This window comes from Salvelinus namaycush, chromosome 6 (genome assembly GCF_016432855.1).
Source record: "Salvelinus namaycush isolate Seneca chromosome 6, SaNama_1.0, whole genome shotgun sequence".
Lineage (NCBI taxonomy): Eukaryota > Metazoa > Chordata > Actinopteri > Salmoniformes > Salmonidae > Salvelinus > Salvelinus namaycush.
In genome coordinates this window covers 14,998,029-15,018,191 of record NC_052312.1, presented here as the reverse complement: position 1 = coordinate 15,018,191, position 20,163 = coordinate 14,998,029, and the positions used below count along the sequence as shown (strand labels likewise).

General features: G+C 44.1%; 1 protein-coding gene across 1 annotated transcript in view; it reads left to right on the top strand.

Annotated features, from left to right (window-relative positions):
* The first annotated feature begins 5,137 nt into the window (after positions 1–5,137).
* hdlbpb (high density lipoprotein binding protein b) overlaps positions 5,138–20,163 on the top strand; it is a 36,381-nt gene continuing 21,355 nt past the window's right edge. The window contains exons 1-19 of the mRNA XM_038996027.1: positions 5,138–5,299; positions 6,541–6,620; positions 7,121–7,214; positions 7,615–7,769; positions 7,864–8,082; positions 8,302–8,508; positions 8,822–9,037; positions 9,855–10,061; positions 10,222–10,329; positions 10,742–10,846; positions 11,215–11,293; positions 11,375–11,514; positions 11,654–11,758; positions 11,862–11,975; positions 12,063–12,149; positions 12,286–12,417; positions 13,120–13,338; positions 13,526–13,747; positions 14,018–14,236. Of these exons, the coding sequence (XP_038851955.1) occupies positions 7,139–7,214; positions 7,615–7,769; positions 7,864–8,082; positions 8,302–8,508; positions 8,822–9,037; positions 9,855–10,061; positions 10,222–10,329; positions 10,742–10,846; positions 11,215–11,293; positions 11,375–11,514; positions 11,654–11,758; positions 11,862–11,975; positions 12,063–12,149; positions 12,286–12,417; positions 13,120–13,338; positions 13,526–13,747; positions 14,018–14,236 (2,610 nt within the window). The 5' untranslated portion in view covers positions 5,138–5,299; positions 6,541–6,620; positions 7,121–7,138. The remainder of the gene's footprint in view (positions 5,300–6,540; positions 6,621–7,120; positions 7,215–7,614; positions 7,770–7,863; positions 8,083–8,301; positions 8,509–8,821; positions 9,038–9,854; positions 10,062–10,221; positions 10,330–10,741; positions 10,847–11,214; positions 11,294–11,374; positions 11,515–11,653; positions 11,759–11,861; positions 11,976–12,062; positions 12,150–12,285; positions 12,418–13,119; positions 13,339–13,525; positions 13,748–14,017; positions 14,237–20,163) is intronic.

Sequence of the window (20,163 nt, the reverse complement as noted above, 5' to 3'; positions counted from 1 at the left end):
TGCTTTATGCCAGAGTCCATTCAGACATTTCAAGCTTGTTCAATGAACAACAGCAAAGTAACGGAGAGCGAGAGAGACAGAGACCGAGAGACAGAGAGAGAATTATATTTGGAGGGGAATGGGGAGGGAGATAAGGAAAAGATTGGAAACAGGGAAATTACTGTACCGTTTTGGAATGGATCATGTGGTCAAATCACATGCTTTGTAAACAACAGGTGTAGACTAACAGTGAAATATTGACTTACCTACGGGCCCTTCTCAACAATACAGAGAGAAAGAAAATTGAGAAATAATAGAAAAGTAAAACACGTAATAATAGATACACAATGAGTAACGATAACTTGGCTATATACACGGGGTACCAGTACCGAGTCGATGTGCAGGGGTACAAGGCAATTGAGCTATATATGTAGATATAACTAGGAATAAAGTGACAGATAGTAAATAATAGCAACAGCATATGTGATAAGTCAAAAAAGTTAGTGCAAAAAGGGTCGATGCTGATATATAAAGAGTCCAGGTAGCAATTTGGTTAACTATTTCGTAGTCTTATGACTTGGGAGTAGAAACTGTTCAGAGTTTTGTTGGTTCCAGACTTGGTGCATCGGTACCGCTTGCTGTGCGGTAGCAGAGAGAACAGTCTATGACTTAGGTGGCTGGAGTCTTTGATACCGCCTAGTATAGAGGTCCTGGATGGCAGGGAGCTCAGCCCCAGTGATGTCCTGGGCCGTATGCACTACCCTCTGTAGCGCCTTGTGGTCGGATGCCAAGCAGTTGACACATCAAGCGGTGATGCAACCAGTCAAGATGTTCTCAATGGTGAAGCTGTAGAACCTTTTGAGGATCTGAGGGTCCATACCACATCTTTTCAGCCTCCTGAGGGAAAGAGGCATTGTCGTGCCCTCTTCATGACTGTGTTGGTGTGTTTGGACCATGATAGATCCTTAATGATGTGGACACCGAGGAACTTGAAGCTCTCGACCCGCTCCACTACAGCCCTGTCGATGTGAATGGGGGCGTGCTCGGCCCAAAATTTCCTGTAGTCCACGATAAGCTCATTTGTCTTGCTGACAGGGAGAGGTTGTTGTCCTGGCGCCACACTGCCAGGTCTCTTGCCTATAGGCTGTTTCATTGTCGTTGTGATCAGGCCTACCACCGTTGTGTCGTTGGCAAACTTGATGATGTTGGAGTTGTGCCCGGCCACGCAGTACTGGGAACGAAGTGGGAATGAAGCCACCCGTGTTGAGGGTCAGAGCGGCAGAGGTGTCGTTGACTACGTTCACCCCCTGGGGGCGTCCCATCAGGAAGTACAAGATCTGCAGAGGGAGGTGTTCAGTCCCAGGGTCCTTAGCTATGTGATGAGCTTGGAGGGCACTGTGGCGTTGAACGCTGAGCTGTCGCCGATGAAAAGCATTCTCACATGGGTGTTCCTTTTGAACAAGTGGGAAAGGGCGGGTGTGGAGTGCAATAGAGATTGTATTATCTGTGGATCTGTTGGAACGGTATGTGAATTTTAGTCATGCGCTTTGGCCAATAAAAAGACAACACACTGTGAAGACAATACAGGTCCATGCGTCAATACACTCTGAAGCGGTCTTTACCGCACGTGGTAAGTTACAGTAAGAACCCCTTTATCTCGGCGAGACATGATCAAATGTAACCCTGTAAGAATTTAAGTCATAAGCACAATGTGAATGCTTGCTAAGGGTGTGTGCACCGCAGACATTCTGAACAGATGATCAGGCATCCCATCTGATACTCTGTACGGGCTCGGTACATGACATTCAATACCCTTCATTCGTTACATTCACTCCATTCATACAAAACAGCTGAGGGACGTATACCTCCTTCTCTAGTTCCCTTCTTTCTATAAAAAGGGGAAAAAGTTGATGTCATGAACAAACTATTCATTTCATTGCGAGGTCATTCAAATATAGACACTAAAACAGCAGGTAGATAGCCACAGCTCTTGCGGTATTAAACCAAAAGAGAGATTAGGTTAGTCACCATACCAATACTCATCCCCCTATACAGCAAGGCTTTGCTATAGGGAGGTTATTGCATCGCTCTCTGTAACTGTAGAAATGAGATCATACATCTGTACAGATTCCAATGGCACACCTGTATCCATATTTCTGCATGAACGATTGCCCATGGCACACTTTCACACTTGACTCAAAAACCCCCGAGACTCCTTCAGCACATAACACCAACTTAGACTTGTTAACGACTTTCAACTTGATGTGTCAGTGTGGGTAAATTCTGGTTCCAGTTTTAGCCTCAGGTTTTGATTAACAATGTAAATAGGGGTGACTGCTTGTTGGTAGTGAACATACACAAAGAAGTGATAGACAATACAGTATGCATTATGTCTCCTTAAGTGTACACCCCTCTGCCGGTCTATGACCAACCATCAGTATGGATAACTATTGTCCACCCTTGCTTTCTGACCTGTTTCAGTCAATAGCAGCATTCTCCTGTGTTTCAGGCAGGCAGGCAGACAGGCTACATGCTATCATGTCTAGGTCACTAGGCCAGTCTTTCACTCTGTCAAAACGTTCAGCCATTGTATCTCTCAATCAATCCTGGAGAGCCCCAGTGTGCACCGACCCACTCAGTTTTTTAAGATTGATTTTCATTGTGTTATCCTTCCAGTTTGGCAGTCCAGCTGACGATCCTAAGTGCTTTAGTGGACCTCCATCCATTAACCACAGGCATGCTGTGTGTGTGTGTGTGTGTGTGTGTGTGTGTGTGTGTGTGTGTGTGTGTGTGTGTGTGTGTGTGTGTGTGTGTGTGTGTGTGTGTATGTATATGGCCATCTGCTCTTAAGTGTCACAGGACGGGGGCTTTAGGAAGAGAAATCTAGAGCACTGGACACAGCGTCTAGGGAAGAACTGACAATAGCCATTATAAACAATGTCGTCTCTCTATGTCTGTTTGTCGGGAAGAGCGGAAAAAGGTGTGTTTTGAAAGGAAACACACACACACAAACACTGCCTCGTAGTTACATTTTTACACCCCAAAAATATTCATATTCATGTTTCAAACCTTTAAGTTTATGAAAATTGTTAATTAATAAAAAACTGTAAACGAAAAACATATATATACTGTGTTGGACCATGTATGCAATAAAATCTTGCAATCTGAATTGAAGTGACACAAATGTAACTACAACATTTGATATGTTAATTGATTTTGTCAAACTACTGTCAAAATCGTAGGCAGCCAGACAGTGAATCAAGTGCATGCTACTCACCAGTAGATTCGCATCCACGTCCGTAAACAATCATCCAACGACAATCCAGTTCATGTAAAATTGTTGCCTTGCCAAAACCACTGTCAACGATTATAAATCGTCCTCCGATTAAAAAAACAAGTATATTTAATCAGTCGCGGCTACACTAGTCAGATTATGCATCAACTTCAATAATTCCACAAAAATGGGAAATCCATAAAATACAATGTAGTCTAAACATACACGATAATAATAACACAACGAACTATAGTGTTCTCTGAGTATTCTTTATTGTTTCGCTGTAGATCCTAGTATGCGGTTCGGGAGCGATTTCATCATTGCCAGTTCTTTGTTTCCTGCTTGCGTTCGCGTGCGTGGGCCTGCGGGTGTGGGGTTGTGCCCCCCCCCGAGATTTCTCCACCCTCTCTTTCCTCTGTCTCCCTCTCATCTCACACAACACAAACTGAACACAACTCGCTCTTTCAATAGAGTAAACACCCTTTCAAAACAACACACTGACACACTGGTGGAGAGATATTATAATAGAAGTGCTTCCGCAACATTTTCAGGACTTACTAAATAGCCTAACTCCTTTTAAATAGTCCTACTTTTTTATAATATTGGTCTTCTCTTTCTTTTTGTATGACTATAGGTCTCTTATTGCCATAATTCAGAATTGCATAGACGCAGATGATTTGCTGTGTAATGCTTATTCATTTCCTTCCATGCAGGTGCACAAATTGACAGGTGCTCAAGAGGGAGTTCCTGGTGAGAGTGTCTGTCTCTTGTCCCGCCCCTCGACATTGCCTTTAGCCACGATTCATTTTTTTGTTTTGTTTACTACTCTCTTCTTTTGTAACAATTCAATAATCTGGAGTCTGTGGAAACGTTTACACTGTATTTTTGACTGTATATCATACTCATAATAATCTATTGGGTTATAGTCCAGTCTTGGTTATTCTATGCTTTTTTTTTATTGAATAGCCATTCATTATATTTGTTATTGTCACACTTTAAACATTGAAACCATGTTTTCCAAATATTTATAAAGTGCTATTCATTTATGCAGTTTGTGTTTAAAATAAAAGACTGTTTACCATGAATGAGAAGTAGATCCGGTCACTTACATAGCAATCTGAAAAATTGCCTAATTTTCAGAATGTGGAGGCAAAGCATCTCTTCATAAAGTGCTGTGGGATTTGTGCATTTTCCTAATCATAAATAATTTGATCACATACATTGTATATGCAATGGATAATTTATGAATGGAGAGAGAAAATGCAATACGTAGCCTAGTACGTATGTAATGCATTTTTTTTCCATGGCATAGAATGAAATACGTAGTTAGGCAGAGAAGGCTCTATTTAACTAGCGTAGCTACTCCTGCCGCGAGAAGATACTGCGGCTTTTCAGTGGTGAGGGAGTGGTGTTTACTTTGGGTTGACGTTGTGTGCGTGAAAATAAATGTCTAAACGGCGTTCTTGGGACGTCCCAACTCTGACGTCACTCCTTTGAAGTTGACATTTAAAGCGGTTACGTTAGTGTTACGGTTCAAGGGGTTATTTAAGCAATAAAGCCCGAGGAGGTGTGGTATATGGCCAATATACCACGGCTAAAAGCTGTTCTTATGCACGATGCAATACAGAGCGCCTAGATACAGACCTTAGCCGTGGTATATTGGCCATATACCACAAACCCCTGAGGTGCCTTATTGCTGTTATGAACTGGTTACCAACGCAATTAGAGCAGTACAAATAAAAGTTGTCATACCCGTGGTATACGGTCTAATATACCACGTCAGCCAATCAGCATTCTGGGCTCGAACCACCCAGCTTATAATGTTAGGATAAGGTTTAGGGCAAGGGTAACGATAAGGGTTAGGGCAAGGGTAAGGTTAGGGTTAGGGTAAGGACGTCCCAATGATTCCGTATAGCACTAACCGTACGTGGAAACCCCTCCGCCGCTAGGGAAACGCTTTCAGACCAATCAGTGGTTGAATGTGTGAGGGAGCGTGTGTTTACATCACCCGTCAAATTGAAGAGCATTTAAATTTCGTCTTACAAGGTACGATTACTTACACGTTAGAATATGTGTGTTGTTATACAATATGTCATTTCAATGTAAGAGATTGCAAGTATTGTGGAGAACATGATCACAACAATGTACAGTACAGTAGCTATAAAATGTGTAACAACACCAGCTAGAGTTAGCTAGCCAGCTAAAGTAACAGTACAGCTAGCGATGCAAAATACTGTTACCGTTATCTGTCTGGCTAGCTAGTGAGCTAATGTTAGCTAGCTAATCCATATACATTATAGCAGGCTTGTTAGCCGATTATCAGTCAACGTTAGCCAGTCAGCCTGACTGTTAGTTCGCTGAATGCCTAACGTTAGTTACAGTAGCTAGCTTATGTTCATTATGTAGCTAGTAAGGTAACATACTGTAGCAAGCTACCTAGCACAAAATTGGCTAGCTATCATGGATGAAACAATAAATGCTTAGTTATGTATGCGCATTATTCAGCACTGTACTAGTTCACTACCCACTTGGTGTGTGTGTGCGTGTGTGTGTGTGTTACACGTAGTGAACAATGTGTTTTGTGTTGTTGGTTTGGTTTATCATGACCCCAATCCTGTTTGTTAACTCTGTTTGCATGTCAACAATTCTGTTGATCAGATTTAAGCTTAAAGCTCAGAGGTGTATGTGTGTGTGTGTGTGTGTGTGTGTGTGTGTGTGTGTGTGTGTGTGCACTGTGAGTCTCATCCCAGCGGAAGGTAGTTGGTGCTCCTTTCTGCTCCCAGGCAGAGGGGCCAATTAGGCTGTCAGGTCTTCAGGGCACACACACACACACACACACACACACACACACACACACACACACACACACACACACACACACACACATACACACAGGTGTCCAGGGAAGGAACCAGAACAGGGGGAGAAGAGAACGGGAGTCTAACCATAGTACCATCTATTTACTGCTGCTCCTGCTGGCTCTGGACATGAACCACCACAGCAGGGGCCTGGTTCCTACTCTTGAGGGCTAACAAAGTCACTGGGGTTGGGGGGTGAGGGAGCTTGTTGTTTTGGTGTGTGTGTCTGAGAGAGCGAGAGAGAGAGAGAGAAAGACGGGGGATGGGGAAGGAGAAGGGAGTAAGCCAGAGAGGAAGATGAAAGGTGTATTTGATAAATCTTTGCTTGTCAGTGTTTTCCCCTCTGTGTTTGTTAGTATTGTTTTGACCAGCCCCCACACTGTGCATTTGATTGTTCTATCCTCTGTATGTCACTGTCTTTCCCTCCAGGACCAAACCCACAGACTCCCACTGAAGCGATTACGGTAGCCACCAACAGGACGGACTCTCTGGTAACTGACCTTTTGCAGGTGAGTGCGGGTCTCTCTGGCCAGGAAAGGTGGCTAGCTATTGGCACAAAGTTTAAACGCATGTCTTCCATTATACGTTATCTCTGTTTTTCCTTCACGAGATCGAAACCGTAAATCTGTTGTAACTCAAGGTTTAGCCTACAGATGTGTTTTAGTCGATGCATTTTCCATCAAGGTGCGTGTGGTTTTAATTGGTGCTGAATCTCAGGTGCTAAACCACTGCCCTAGTGGGAGTCGCTCTCTATTCTGGGACTAGAAACCCACTGAGGATATAATACTGGAGAAGGAACAGTAGGCCTAAATTATAAAGAAAGTGCAGTATATGAGGAGAGGGGTTGGTCTAGAGAGAACTCTTATCAGGCTATTAATGATCAAATAATTGGCTCCAGTCGGTATTTATGGTGGGCTGTCACACTTGAGGAAGCAGTTTGGGACCACAAACGTATGGCTCAGCGTTTAATACTACCCTCTTTCTGTGTCTTCTTCACCTTCTCTTCCAGTGGAATCACTCTTGAACCATGAGCTCTGTGGCTGTGTTGACCCCGGAGAGCTTTGCCGAGCACCGCAGCGGGATCAAAGACCAGGAGATGACAGGTATTATACTGGTCTGGGACCAGTGAAGAGACTCTTATTTACTCACCCTTATTGGAGTTGCCTCATTCTGTTTTAACCCGAATGCTTCCTGTTTTCAGGGATACAGCATTCTTCAACCAAGCTTCCTTTTCCGCTTAAAACAGAATGTGGGAACTTTCTTTTACGCCTTCTGCGTTAGGATAGCTTAGAGGACTGATGTATTTTAATGTAACCTCTGGACAAGAAAACACTTTTAGGCTATAGCTTAGTCTGTGTGGATTTTGGATTGTGTTTTGAGTGTCGGTTTTGACTTTTTCTGCCTTTGAGGTTGCATTAATCTCTCTTTCTGCCTTTGTTTCTACCCCTCTATTTCCATGTCTCTGTCGCTCTCTCCATCCGTCCATCCCTCCCCTCCTTCAAGGCGGTGTACCCGAGGATGAGGCCTATATCCCCACCTACCTGGAGGCCTTCCCTCCGCTCCCGGAGAATAAGGGAGCTCCGGGGGACAAGTCTGGAGAGCCTGCAGGGGCGTGGGGCTCCAAGATCAGACCCATCAAAGCCTCTGTCATCACCCAGGTAACGGGCACGTATGTCGAAGCACACGTACAACAGAGTCTGTTGTGGCCTCAGCATCATACCACCTTCTCCCCCCTCCTCCTCCTTCTCCCAGGTGTTCAACGTGCCCCTGGAGGAGCGGCGCTACAAGGACAACAGCCAGTTTGGTGACGGGGGCGAGGAGGCCAAGGTGTGCCTGGACATCATGCAGCGGACGGAGGCTCACATCGAGCTGTCGCTGGCCAAGGACCAGGGCCTCTCCATCATGGTCACTGGGAAACTGGACTCTGTCATGAAGGCCCGTAAGGAGATCGTGTCTCGGCTGCAGACACAGGTTCAGATTTTAGTTTTTCAATTTGAGTTTTTAAACCCAATCTCCATTTCCAGGTGCATAACGTTATAAAGGCTCTCCATGATCAGCTTAGGGTTGGGCGATATATCTAATGTCATACCGATCATATTTATTGTTATTGCGATATACATTCGTGTTTCTCTCTCCCTCCATCCCTCCTCCCTCCCTCCCTCCACCCATCCTCCCCTCCCTTGTTCCCAGGCTTCGGCCACGGTGGCCATCCCCAAAGAGCACCACCGGTTTGTGATCGGTAAGAACGGTGAGAAACTCCAGGAGCTGGAGCTGAAAACGGCCACGAAGATCGCCATCCCCCGACCCGACGACCCCAGCCTCAACATCAGAATCACAGGCACCAAGGAGGGCATCGAGAAGGCTCGTCACGAGATACTGCTGATATCAGCCGAACAGGTCAGAGGGGGCCAGGGGTCAAAGGGAAAAATGATGATGATGATGACAGAGACGCTTCAGCCTTGAGCTATATGTTAATTTTTTTTTTTACATACTAAAGGACAAAAAGAGAATGGTCCGTGTCATGTTTTCATTTTTTGCCATGGAATAAAATTGCGTTGCTGGTATCGCCACAGCCCTGCTAATGATATGGCATGAAACCCAGACAAAAATACCCATGTTGATATGATTACGTATGGTGTAGATATGTGTGTGTGTGTGTGTCATACAATACTTGATCGTTTTATATTTTTCTCCATCTCCTCTCCTCCAGGACAAGCGAGCAGTGGAGCGTCTCTCCCTGGAGAAGGTGTTCCACCCGTTCATCGCTGGGGCCTACAACCGTCTGGTCCAGGAACTGTGTCAAGAGACAGGGGCCCGCGTCAGCATCCCCCCGCCCAGCCTGCACAAGGACGAGATCGTCATCACCGGGGAGAAGGAGGCTGTCGCCCTCGCCATCAGCCGCATACGGGCCATCTACGACGAGAAGGTGTGTGTGTGTGTGTGTGTGTGTGAGAGCGAGAGCTGACCCGAACCCGACATCTTCACATAATATCCATCAAATGTATCACTGAATGACATTGACTTACCTTTTGTCAGTGTTTGATGTTAAGGTTGGGTTTGAGAGGGAGCGGGTTGCTTAGGAACCACTATACAATAAATTACACCGGCATGCTAGCTAAACACTGTAGGAACCTACAAAACAGCAGTCAATCACAGAACATCAAAACTAACAGATTTTTCTCCCTCTGTGTGCCTGTGCACAGCCTGGGGGCGTTATGGTTGATGCTGGTCTGTATGGATTTGTGCGTCTTAGACACGATTTCACAGAAACAGACGGTGTTAGACAATAGAGGTTCATGGTGAGGGAAAGTGAGTGTGTAAAGGATGGATGGAGGACCGTGCAGAGAACCATAGAGAGGACGAAGAGAAGGAGACATTGTGCTACAGTGGAACTGTGGTGGGTTGGTGATACAGAGCAGGCAGAGATAATGGGTATGGATTCTAGTGGAAGGGAAAGACAATAGGATGGGAATGCTAATGGTACTTTACTGCATAATACTGTACTGTATCTGAGACTCTCTACTCTACACTCTCTCTCTCTCCACTCTACACTCTCTTTCTACTCTACACTCTCTCCACTCTCTCTCCACTCTCTCTCTACACACTCTCTCTCTCTCATGCACACTTCGTCTCTCTTTTTTTGTCTGCCAATCTCAAATCTCTTTCCTTTCCCCTCTGTCACCCCTCCCCGTTCCTCTCCCTTCCTCTTCCTCCCCCTTCCTCACCTTCCCTACGTCCTCCAGAAGAGAAAGACCACCACCATCTCAGTGGAGGTGAAGAAGTCGCAGCACAAGTACATTGTGGGGCCTAAAGGCAACAGCTTGCATGAGATCATGGAGACCACTGGGGTTTCTGTGGAGATGCCTCCGATGGACTCCTGCTCGGAGACCATCATCCTGAGGGGCGAGCCGGACAAGCTGGGCCCTGCACTCACACAGGTCTACGCCAAGGTGATTGGAGGAGGAGGAGGAAGTGGGAGAGGAGAGGAGCGATTGTCTCGTTTGCTGATTTGTTGTCTGTTTTTAATCAACAAGTCAAGTAGTTTATTAATCATGTGTGAGAGAGATGTACAGCGTGTGTGTCTGATCCTGATTGCCTCTCTGTCTGCAGGCCAAGAGTGCGATGGTGGTGGAGGTGACAGCCCCGGCCTGGCTCCATCGCTTCATCATCGGAAAGAAGGGACAGAACATCGGACGCATCACACAGCAGCTACCCAAGGTGTGTGAGAGAGAGAGAGACATGAGAGAGTGAGAGACGGGATGGAGAGAGAATTGGAGAGAGAGGCGGGATAGGGGAGAGATGGAGCGAGGGATATGGCAAAATATTTGGTTGCAGGAAGAAACATGACTTTATATGTTTAGGTGGTTAACAACAACACCCACCCGCCTGAGAAGTGCTTGGCTCAGACTCATGTCTGTCAGTAGCGCCAACCAATCCCTGTATAGTGCACTACTTATGGATTACTCTTAAAAAGCCTGATATACCTGCTGCACTCCAGGGATTCAAGCTCTTTACCTCCCTAGCTACATTGAGACACACTTAGTTCACTGAGCTGACATGTGGAGGGAGCCAGAACCAGATGACCCCTTTAAGTGGCTTGACCCCTGACCTTTAACCCCTGTGTGTTTAGGTTCACATTGAGTTCACAGACGGCGAGGAGCGGATATGCCTGGAGGGCCCCACGGAGGAGGTGGAGCAGGCCCAGGTTCAGATACAAGACATCATCAGAGACCTGGTGAGTTCGGCCCCCACCGCGGAGCTGCGTGACGGCACCTAGTTCCCACCGCGGAGCTGCGTGACGGCACCTAGTTCCCACCGCGGAGCTGCGTGACGGCACCTAGTTCCCACCGCGGAGCTGCGTGACGGCACCTAGTTCCCACCGCGGAGCTGCATGTCGCCGTCTCACTCTCACACACACACACACAACTGATCAATATCAATGTATCGCTCAATACGTTTTGTTCAAATGACACCTTTTCCACATGCATTAACAGCAGCCCAGTCCTAACCCACCAACGTACAGAAACTCCCTAGATATGAGGACATCTTGCAAGGAACCAGGCCGTCTACTCTAACATGTAAACCCTGTTTCCTCGTGTTAAGCTGGTGAGGATGGACTACACTGACGTCAACATAGACCAGCGCTTTCACAGACACCTCATCGGCAAGAACGGAGCCAACAGTGAGTACACACACACACACACACACACACACACACTCTTTCTAATATATAGCCATGTAAATCCCATGCTGTGTTTTTCAGTTAACCGGATTAAAGAGCAGTACAAGGTGTCGGTGTGGATCCCCCAGGAGCCGGATCGAAGCGGCCTGGTCCGGATCGAGGGTGACCCCAAGGGGGTGCAGCTGGCACGCAGGGAGCTGATGGAGATGGCACAGAGGATGGTGAGGACGGACGGACGGACGGACGGACGGGGGTGTATGGGGGGGTGCCAACCTCTCCCATTCATTTGGGATAATGACCCGGCAACTTGGACGGAGTCCATATTCAATGGTGACAACTGTTCTTTTCCCCCCTGGGCAGGAGAACGAGCGTACCAAAGAGTTGATTGTGGAGCAGAAGTTCCACCGCGCCATCATCGGCCAGAAAGGGGAGAAGATCAAAGAGGTCCGGGATAAGTTCCCAGAGGTAACAAGGTTCAACTTTTTTTTTTTTGTCCCTTTAATGATTTTAGGAGTATAACTTCCCATTCTAGTGTGAAATCTGACTTATTTTGGACGCTCTCTTTCAGGTCATGATCAATTTCCCTGACCCGGCTCAGAAGAGTGACATTGTGCAGTTGAGAGGGCCCAAGAACGAGGTGGAGAAGTGTGCCAAGTTTCTGGCAAAACTCATCGCAGACCTGGTACGACCTCACTGATTCATGCATTACTTCCTGTTTACAATGGACCACTTCCTGGTTACTCACCGCTCCTTTTTGTTTTTCTCTCAGATGGAGAACAGCTTCTCCCTCTCCATCCCCATCTTCAAACAGTTCCACAAAAACATCATCGGCAAAGGAGGCGCCAACATCAAAAAGGTGAGAGATGAAATGTGTGAAGAGTAGCACAAAATATTGGTCTAACTTTAAAGTGTCCACACATACATTTTAAATGTAGGTTATTGGTTACAAGAATGCCATTCTTATGACGTGTGTATGTGCGTGTGTCCCACAGATCCGTGAGGAGACCACCACTAAGATTGACCTGCCCACAGAGAACAGTAACAGTGAGATGATAGTGATCACTGGGAGGAAGAACCACTGTGAAGCAGCCAGAGACAGGATCCTAGCCATCCAGAGAGAACTGGTGAGAGAACACTGTGTGTGCATCTCTCTATGTCTCTCTCTCAAGTGTCTCTCTCAAGTGTCTCTCTCTCTCAAGTCTCTCAAGTGTCTCTCTCTCTCAAGTGTCTCTCTCTCTCAAGTGTCTCTCTCTCTCAAGTGTCTCTCTCTCTCAAGTGTCTCTCTCTCTCAAGTGTCTCTCTCTCTCAAGTGTCTCTCTCTCTCAAGTGTCTCTCTCTCTCAAGTGTCTCTCTCTCTCAAGTGTCTCTCTCTCTCAAGTGTCTCTCTCTCTCAAGTGTCTCTCTCTCTCAAGTGTCTCTCTCTCTCAAGTGTCTCTCTCTCTCAAGTGTCTCTCTCTCTCAAGTGTCTCTCTCTCTCAAGTGTCTCTCTCTCTCAAGTGTCTCTCTCTCTCTCAAGTGTGTCTCTCTCTCTCAAGTGTCTCTCTCTCTCAAGTGTCTCTCTCTCTCAAGTGTCTCTCTCTCTCAAGTGTCTCTCTCTCTCAAGTGTCTCTCTCTCTCAAGTGTCTCTCTCTCTCAAGTGTCTCTCTCTTTTTCTCTCTCTTTCTGTCTCTCTCTCTCTCTCTCTCTCTCTCTCTCTCTCTCTCTCTCTCTCTCTCTCTCTCTCTCTCTCTCTCTCTCTCTCTCTCTCTCTCTCTCTCTCTCTCTCTCTGTCTTGATGATTCAACCATTCCCCCTCCCTCCCTTCCTTCCTTTCTCTCTCTCTCCAGGCCAACATCAAGGAGTCAGAGGTGACCATCCCGGCCAAGCTCCACAACTCTCTGATAGGCTCTAAGGGCTGCCTGGTGCGGGCCGTCATGGAGGACTGTGGCGGGGTGCACATCCACTTTCCCTCCGAGGGCTCCGGGTCAGACAGGGTGACCATCAGAGGGCCCGCCGGGGAGGTGGAGAGGGCCAAGAGACAGCTACTACAACTGGCTGAAGAGAAGGTGAGGGAGGAGGTGGTAAAGGAGAAATGGCAGGGAGGTCTGCCCCCCCCCCCCCTGCCTTAATGAATTAGGCAGAATGTGGAAGAATTGCTTTCACATTTTGGGGTTTGATTGAATAGCACCAGTCTCTTACACCTCTCCTTTTTGTCTCTACTCTCTTTCTCTCCTCTTTCTCCTCGTTTTACAGCAAGTGAACAACTTCACGGCGGAGCTGCAGGCCAAGCCGGAGTACCACAAGTTCCTGATTGGAAAGGGCGGGGTCAACATCCGTCGTGTGCGGGACAGGACGGGCGCTCGCATCATCTTCCCGTCTCCCGACGAGCAGGAGCAGGAGCTCATCACCATCGTAGGCAGGGAGGAGGCTGTCAGACTGGCCCAGAAAGAACTGGAGACACTCGTCAAAAACCTGGTACTAGTCCGGATCATTTCTGTTGGAACAGATTCATGCTCAGTAGGTAGAAAGAGAAGCAAAAGCTTTAAACAGAGGAGCTAGTCTAGTAACTTAACATGTTCAAAATTTGAAACTGTTTCTGTTTTTTGTTGGTCTTTAATTTACGACGCTCAGTGGGGTCACATTTTATTTTCTACGCCTCTGTTTTACTGATCCCCCATCTTCTTACCCCCACCCCCCTCCTCCTCCCCCTCCTCCCCCCTGTCCCTTCTCCCCCCTCTCTCTCAGGACGACGTGGTGGAGGACAGCATGGTTGTGGAGACGCGGCACCACCGGCACTTTGTCTGCCGGCGAGGCCAGGTGTTGAGGGAGCTGGCGGAGGAATACGGCGGTGTGGCGGTCAGCTTCCCCCGCACCGGGACTCACAGCGACCGCATCACACTGAAGGGGGCCAAGGACTGTGTGGAGGCAGCCAAACGAAGAATCCAGGAGATCATAGAGGATCTGGTAGGTTGGTGTGTGTGTGGGGGTCTGGGGTTGTGTGTTCCATTCTGTTTATGTGTTCTGAAGTGTGTAGTCTTATACTGACTTTAAACTCAAGCCAATGTGTGATATGTAAAATAGTTTGTAATGATACAGTAATGACAACTCTATGCAGTAATGACAACAACTCTATACAGTAATGACAACTCTATGCACTAATGACAACTCTATACAGTAATGACAACAACTCTATGCAGTAATGACAACAACTCTATGCAGTAATGACAACTCTATGCACTAATGACAACTCTATACAGTAATGACAACTCTATACAGTAATGACAACTCTATGCAGTAATGACGACAACTCTATACAGTAATGACGACAACTCTATACAGTAATGACGACAACTCTATACAGTAATGACGACAACTCTATACAGTAATGACGACAACTCTATACAGTAATGACGACAACTCTATACAGTAATGACGACAACTCTATACAGTAATGACGACAACTCTATACAGTAATGACAACAACTCTATGCAGTAATGACAACTCTATACAGTAATGACGACAACTCTATACAGTAATGACAACAACTCTATGCAGTAATGACAACAACTCTATACAGTAATGACAACAACTCTATGCAGTAATGACAACTCTATACAGTAATGACAACTCTATACAGTAATGACAACTCTATGCAGTAATGACAACTCTATACAGTAATGACAACAACTCTATACAGTAATGACAACAACTCTATACAGTAATGACAACAACTCTATGCAGTAATGACAACTCTATACAGTAATGACGACAACTCTATGCAGTAATGACAACTCTATACAGTAATGACAACAACTCTATGCAGTAATGACGACAACTCTATGCAGTAATGACGACAACTCTATGCAGTAATGACGACAACTCTATGCAGTAATGACGACAACTCTATGCAGTAATGACGACAACTCTATGCAGTAATGACGACAACTCTATGCAGTAATGACGACAACTCTATGCAGTAATGACGACAACTCTATACAGTAATGACAACAACTCTATGCAGTAATGACGACAACTCTATGCAGTAATGACGACAACTCTATGCAGTAATGTCAACTCTATACAGTAATGACAACAACTCTATGCAGTAATGACAACAACTCTATGCAGTAATGACAACAACTCTATGCAGTAATGACAACTCCTCTATGCAGTAATGACAACTCCTCTATGCAGTAATGACAACAACTCTATGCAGTAATGACAACAACTCTATGCAGTAATGACAACAACTCTATGCAGTAATGACAACAACTCTATGCAGTAATGACAACAACTCTATACAGTAATGACGACAACTCTATACAGTAATGACGACAACTCTATACAGTAATGACGACAACTCTATACAGTAATGACGACAACTCTATACAGTAATGACGACAACTCTATGCAGTAATGACGACAACTCTATACAGTAATGACGACAACTCTATACAGTAATGACGACAACTCTATACAGTAATGACAACTCTATACAGTAATGACAACAACTCTATGCAGTAATGACGACAACTCTATGCAGTAATGACGACAACTCTATGCAGTAATGACGACAACTCTATGCAGTAATGATGACAACTCTATGCAGTAATGTCAACTCTATACAGTAATGACAACAACTCTATGCAGTAATGACAACAACTCTATGCAGTAATGACAACAACTCTATGCAGTAATGACAACAACTCTATACAGTAATGACAACAACTCTATGCAGTAATGACAACAACTCTATACAGTAATGACAACAACTCTATGCAGTAATGACAACAACTCTATGCAGTAATGACAACAACTCTATGCAGTAATGACAACTCTATGCAGTAATGTCAACTCTATGCAGTAATGACGACAACTCTATGCAGTAATGACAACAACTCTATGCAGTAATGACAACAACTCTATGCAGTAATGACAACAACTCTATGCAGTAATGACAACAACTCTATGCAGTAATGACAACAACGCTATGCAGTAATGACAACTCTATACAGTAATGACAACTCTATGCAGTAATGACAACAACTCTATGCAGTAATGACAACTCTATACAGTAATGACTACTCTATACAGTAATGACAACTCTATACAGTAATGACAACTCTATACAGTAATGACGACAACTCTATGCAGTAATGACGACAACTCTATACAGTAATGACAACAACTCTATACAGTAATGACAACAACTCTATACAGTAATGACAACAACTCTATACAGTAATGACAACAACTCTATACAGTAATGACAACTCTATACAGTAATGACGACAACTCTATACAGTAATGACAACAACTCTATGCAGTAATGACAACAACTCTATGCAGTAATGACAACAACTCTATACAGTAATGACAACAACGCTATGCAGTAATGACAACTCTATACAGTAATGACAACTCTATGCAGTAATGACAACAACTCTATACAGTAATGACAACAACTCTATGCAGTAATGACAACAACTCTATGCAGTAATGACAACAACTCTATGCAGTAATGACAACAACTCTATGCAGTAATGACAACTCTATACAGTAATGACAACTCTATACAGTAATGACGACAACTCTATACAGTAATGACAACTCTATGCAGTAATGACAACTCTATGCAGTAATGACAACTCTATACAGTAATGACAACTCTATACAGTAATGACAACTCTATACAGTAATGACAACTCTATACAGTAATGACAACTCTATACAGTAATGACAACTCTATACAGTAATGACAACTCTATACAGTAATGACAACTCTATACAGTAATGACAACTCTATACAGTAATGACAACTCTATACAGTAATGACGACAACTCTATACAGTAATGACGACAACTCTATACAGTAATGACAACTCTATACAGTAATGACAACTCTATACAGTAATGACAACAACTCTATGCAGTAATGACAACAACTCTATGCAGTAATGACAACAACTCTATGCAGTAATGACAACAACTCTATGCAGTAATGACAACAACTCTATGCAGTAATGACAACAACTCTATGCAGTAATGACAACAACTCTATGCAGTAATGACAACTCTATGCAGTAATGACAACTCTATGCAGTAATGACAACTCTATGCAGTAATGACAACAACTCTATACAGTAATGACGACAACTCTATGCAGTAATGACAACAACTCTATGCAGTAATGACAACAACTCTATGCAGTAATGACAACAACTCTATGCAGTAATGACAACAACTCTATGCAGTAATGACAACAACTCTATACAGTAATGAAAACAACTATATACAGTAATGACAACAACTCTATGCAGTAATGACAACAACTCTATGCAGTAATGACAACAACTCTATGCAGTAATGACAACAACTCTATGCAGTAATGACAACAACTCTATGCAGTAATGACAACTCTATACAGTAATGACAACTCTATACAGTAATGACGACAACTCTATGCAGTAATGACGACAACTCTATGCAGTAATGACGACAACTCTATGCAGTAATGACGACAACTCTATGCAGTAATGACGACAACTCTATGCAGTAATGACGACAACTCTATGCAGTAATGACGTCAACTCTATACAGTAATGACGACAACTCTATGCAGTAATGACGACAACTCTATGCAGTAATGACGACAACTCTATGCAGTAATGACGACAACTCTATGCAGTAATGACGACAACTCTATGCAGTAATGACGACAACTCTATGCAGTAATGACGACAACTCTATGCAGTAATGACAACTCCTCTATGCAGTAATGACGACAACTCTATGCAGTAATGACGACAACTCTATGCAGTAATGACGACAACTCTATGCAGTAATGACGACAACTCTATGCAGTAATGACGACAACTCTATGCAGTAATGACGACAACTCTATGCAGTAATGACAACTCCTCTATGCAGTAATGACGAAAACTCTATGCAGTAATGACGAAAACTCTATGCAGTAATGACGACAACTCTATGCAGTAATGACGACAACTCTATGCAGTAATGACAACTCCTCTATGCAGTAATGACAACTCCTCTATGCAGTAATGACGACAACTCTATGCAGTAATGACGACAACTCTATGCAGTAATGACGACAACTCTATGCAGTAATGACAACTCTATACAGTAATGACGACAACTCTATGCAGTAATGACGACAACTCTATGCAGTAATGACGACAACTCTATGCAGTAATGACGACAACTCTATGCAGTAATGACGACAACTCTATGCAGTAATGACGACAACTCTATGCAGTAATGACAACTCTATACAGTAATGGCAACAACTCTATGCAGTAATGACGACAACTCTATACAGTAATGACGACAACTCTATGCAGTAATGACGACAACTCTATGCAGTAATGACAACAACTCTATACAGTAATGACGACAACGCTATGCAGTAATGACAACTCTATACAGTAATGACAACTCTATGCAGTAATGACAACAACTCTATACAGTAATGACAACAACTCTATGCAGTAATGACAACAACTCTATGCAGTAATGACAACAACTCTATACAGTAATGACAACTCTATACAGTAATGACGACAACTCTATGCAGTAATGACGACAACTCTATGCAGTAATGACAACTCTATACAGTAATGACAACTCTATGCAGTAATGACAACTCTATGCAGTAATGACAACTCTATGCAGTAATGACAACAACTCTATACAGTAATGACGACAACTCTATGCAGTAATGACAACAACTCTATGCAGTAATGACAACAACTCTATGCAGTAATGACAACAACTCTATGCAGTAATGACAACAACTCTATGCAGTAATGACAACAACTCTATACAGTAATGAAAACAACTCTATACAGTAATGACAACAACTCTATGCAGTAATGACAACAACTCTATGCAGTAATGACAACAACTCTATGCAGTAATGACAACAACTCTATGCAGTAATGACAACAACTCTATGCAGTAATGACAACTCTATACAGTAATGACAACTCTATACAGTAATGACAACAACTCTATACAGTAATGACGACAACTCTATGCAGTAATGACGACAACTCTATGCAGTAATGACGACAACTCTATGCAGTAATGACGACAACTCTATGCAGTAATGACGACAACTCTATGCAGTAATGACGACAACTCTATGCAGTAATGACGACAACTCTATGCAGTAATGACAACTCCTCTATGCAGTAATGACGACAACTCTATGCAGTAATGACGACAACTCTATGCAGTAATGACGACAACTCTATGCAGTAATGACGACAACTCTATGCAGTAATGACGACAACTCTATGCAGTAATGACGACAACTCTATGCAGTAATGACAACTCCTCTATGCAGTAATGACGAAAACTCTATGCAGTAATGACGAAAACTCTATGCAGTAATGACGACAACTCTATGCAGTAATGACGACAACTCTATGCAGTAATGACAACTCCTCTATGCAGTAATGACAACTCCTCTATGCAGTAATGACGACAACTCTATGCAGTAATGACGACAACTCTATGCAGTAATGACGACAACTCTATGCAGTAATGACAACTCTATACAGTAATGACGACAACTCTATGCAGTAATGACGACAACTCTATGCAGTAATGACGACAACTCTATGCAGTAATGACGACAACTCTATGCAGTAATGACGACAACTCTATGCAGTAATGACGACAACTCTATGCAGTAATGACAACTCTATACAGTAATGGCAACAACTCTATGCAGTAATGACGACAACTCTATACAGTAATGACGACAACTCTATGCAGTAATGACGACAACTCTATGCAGTAATGACAACAACTCTATACAGTAATGACGACAACGCTATGCAGTAATGACAACTCTATACAG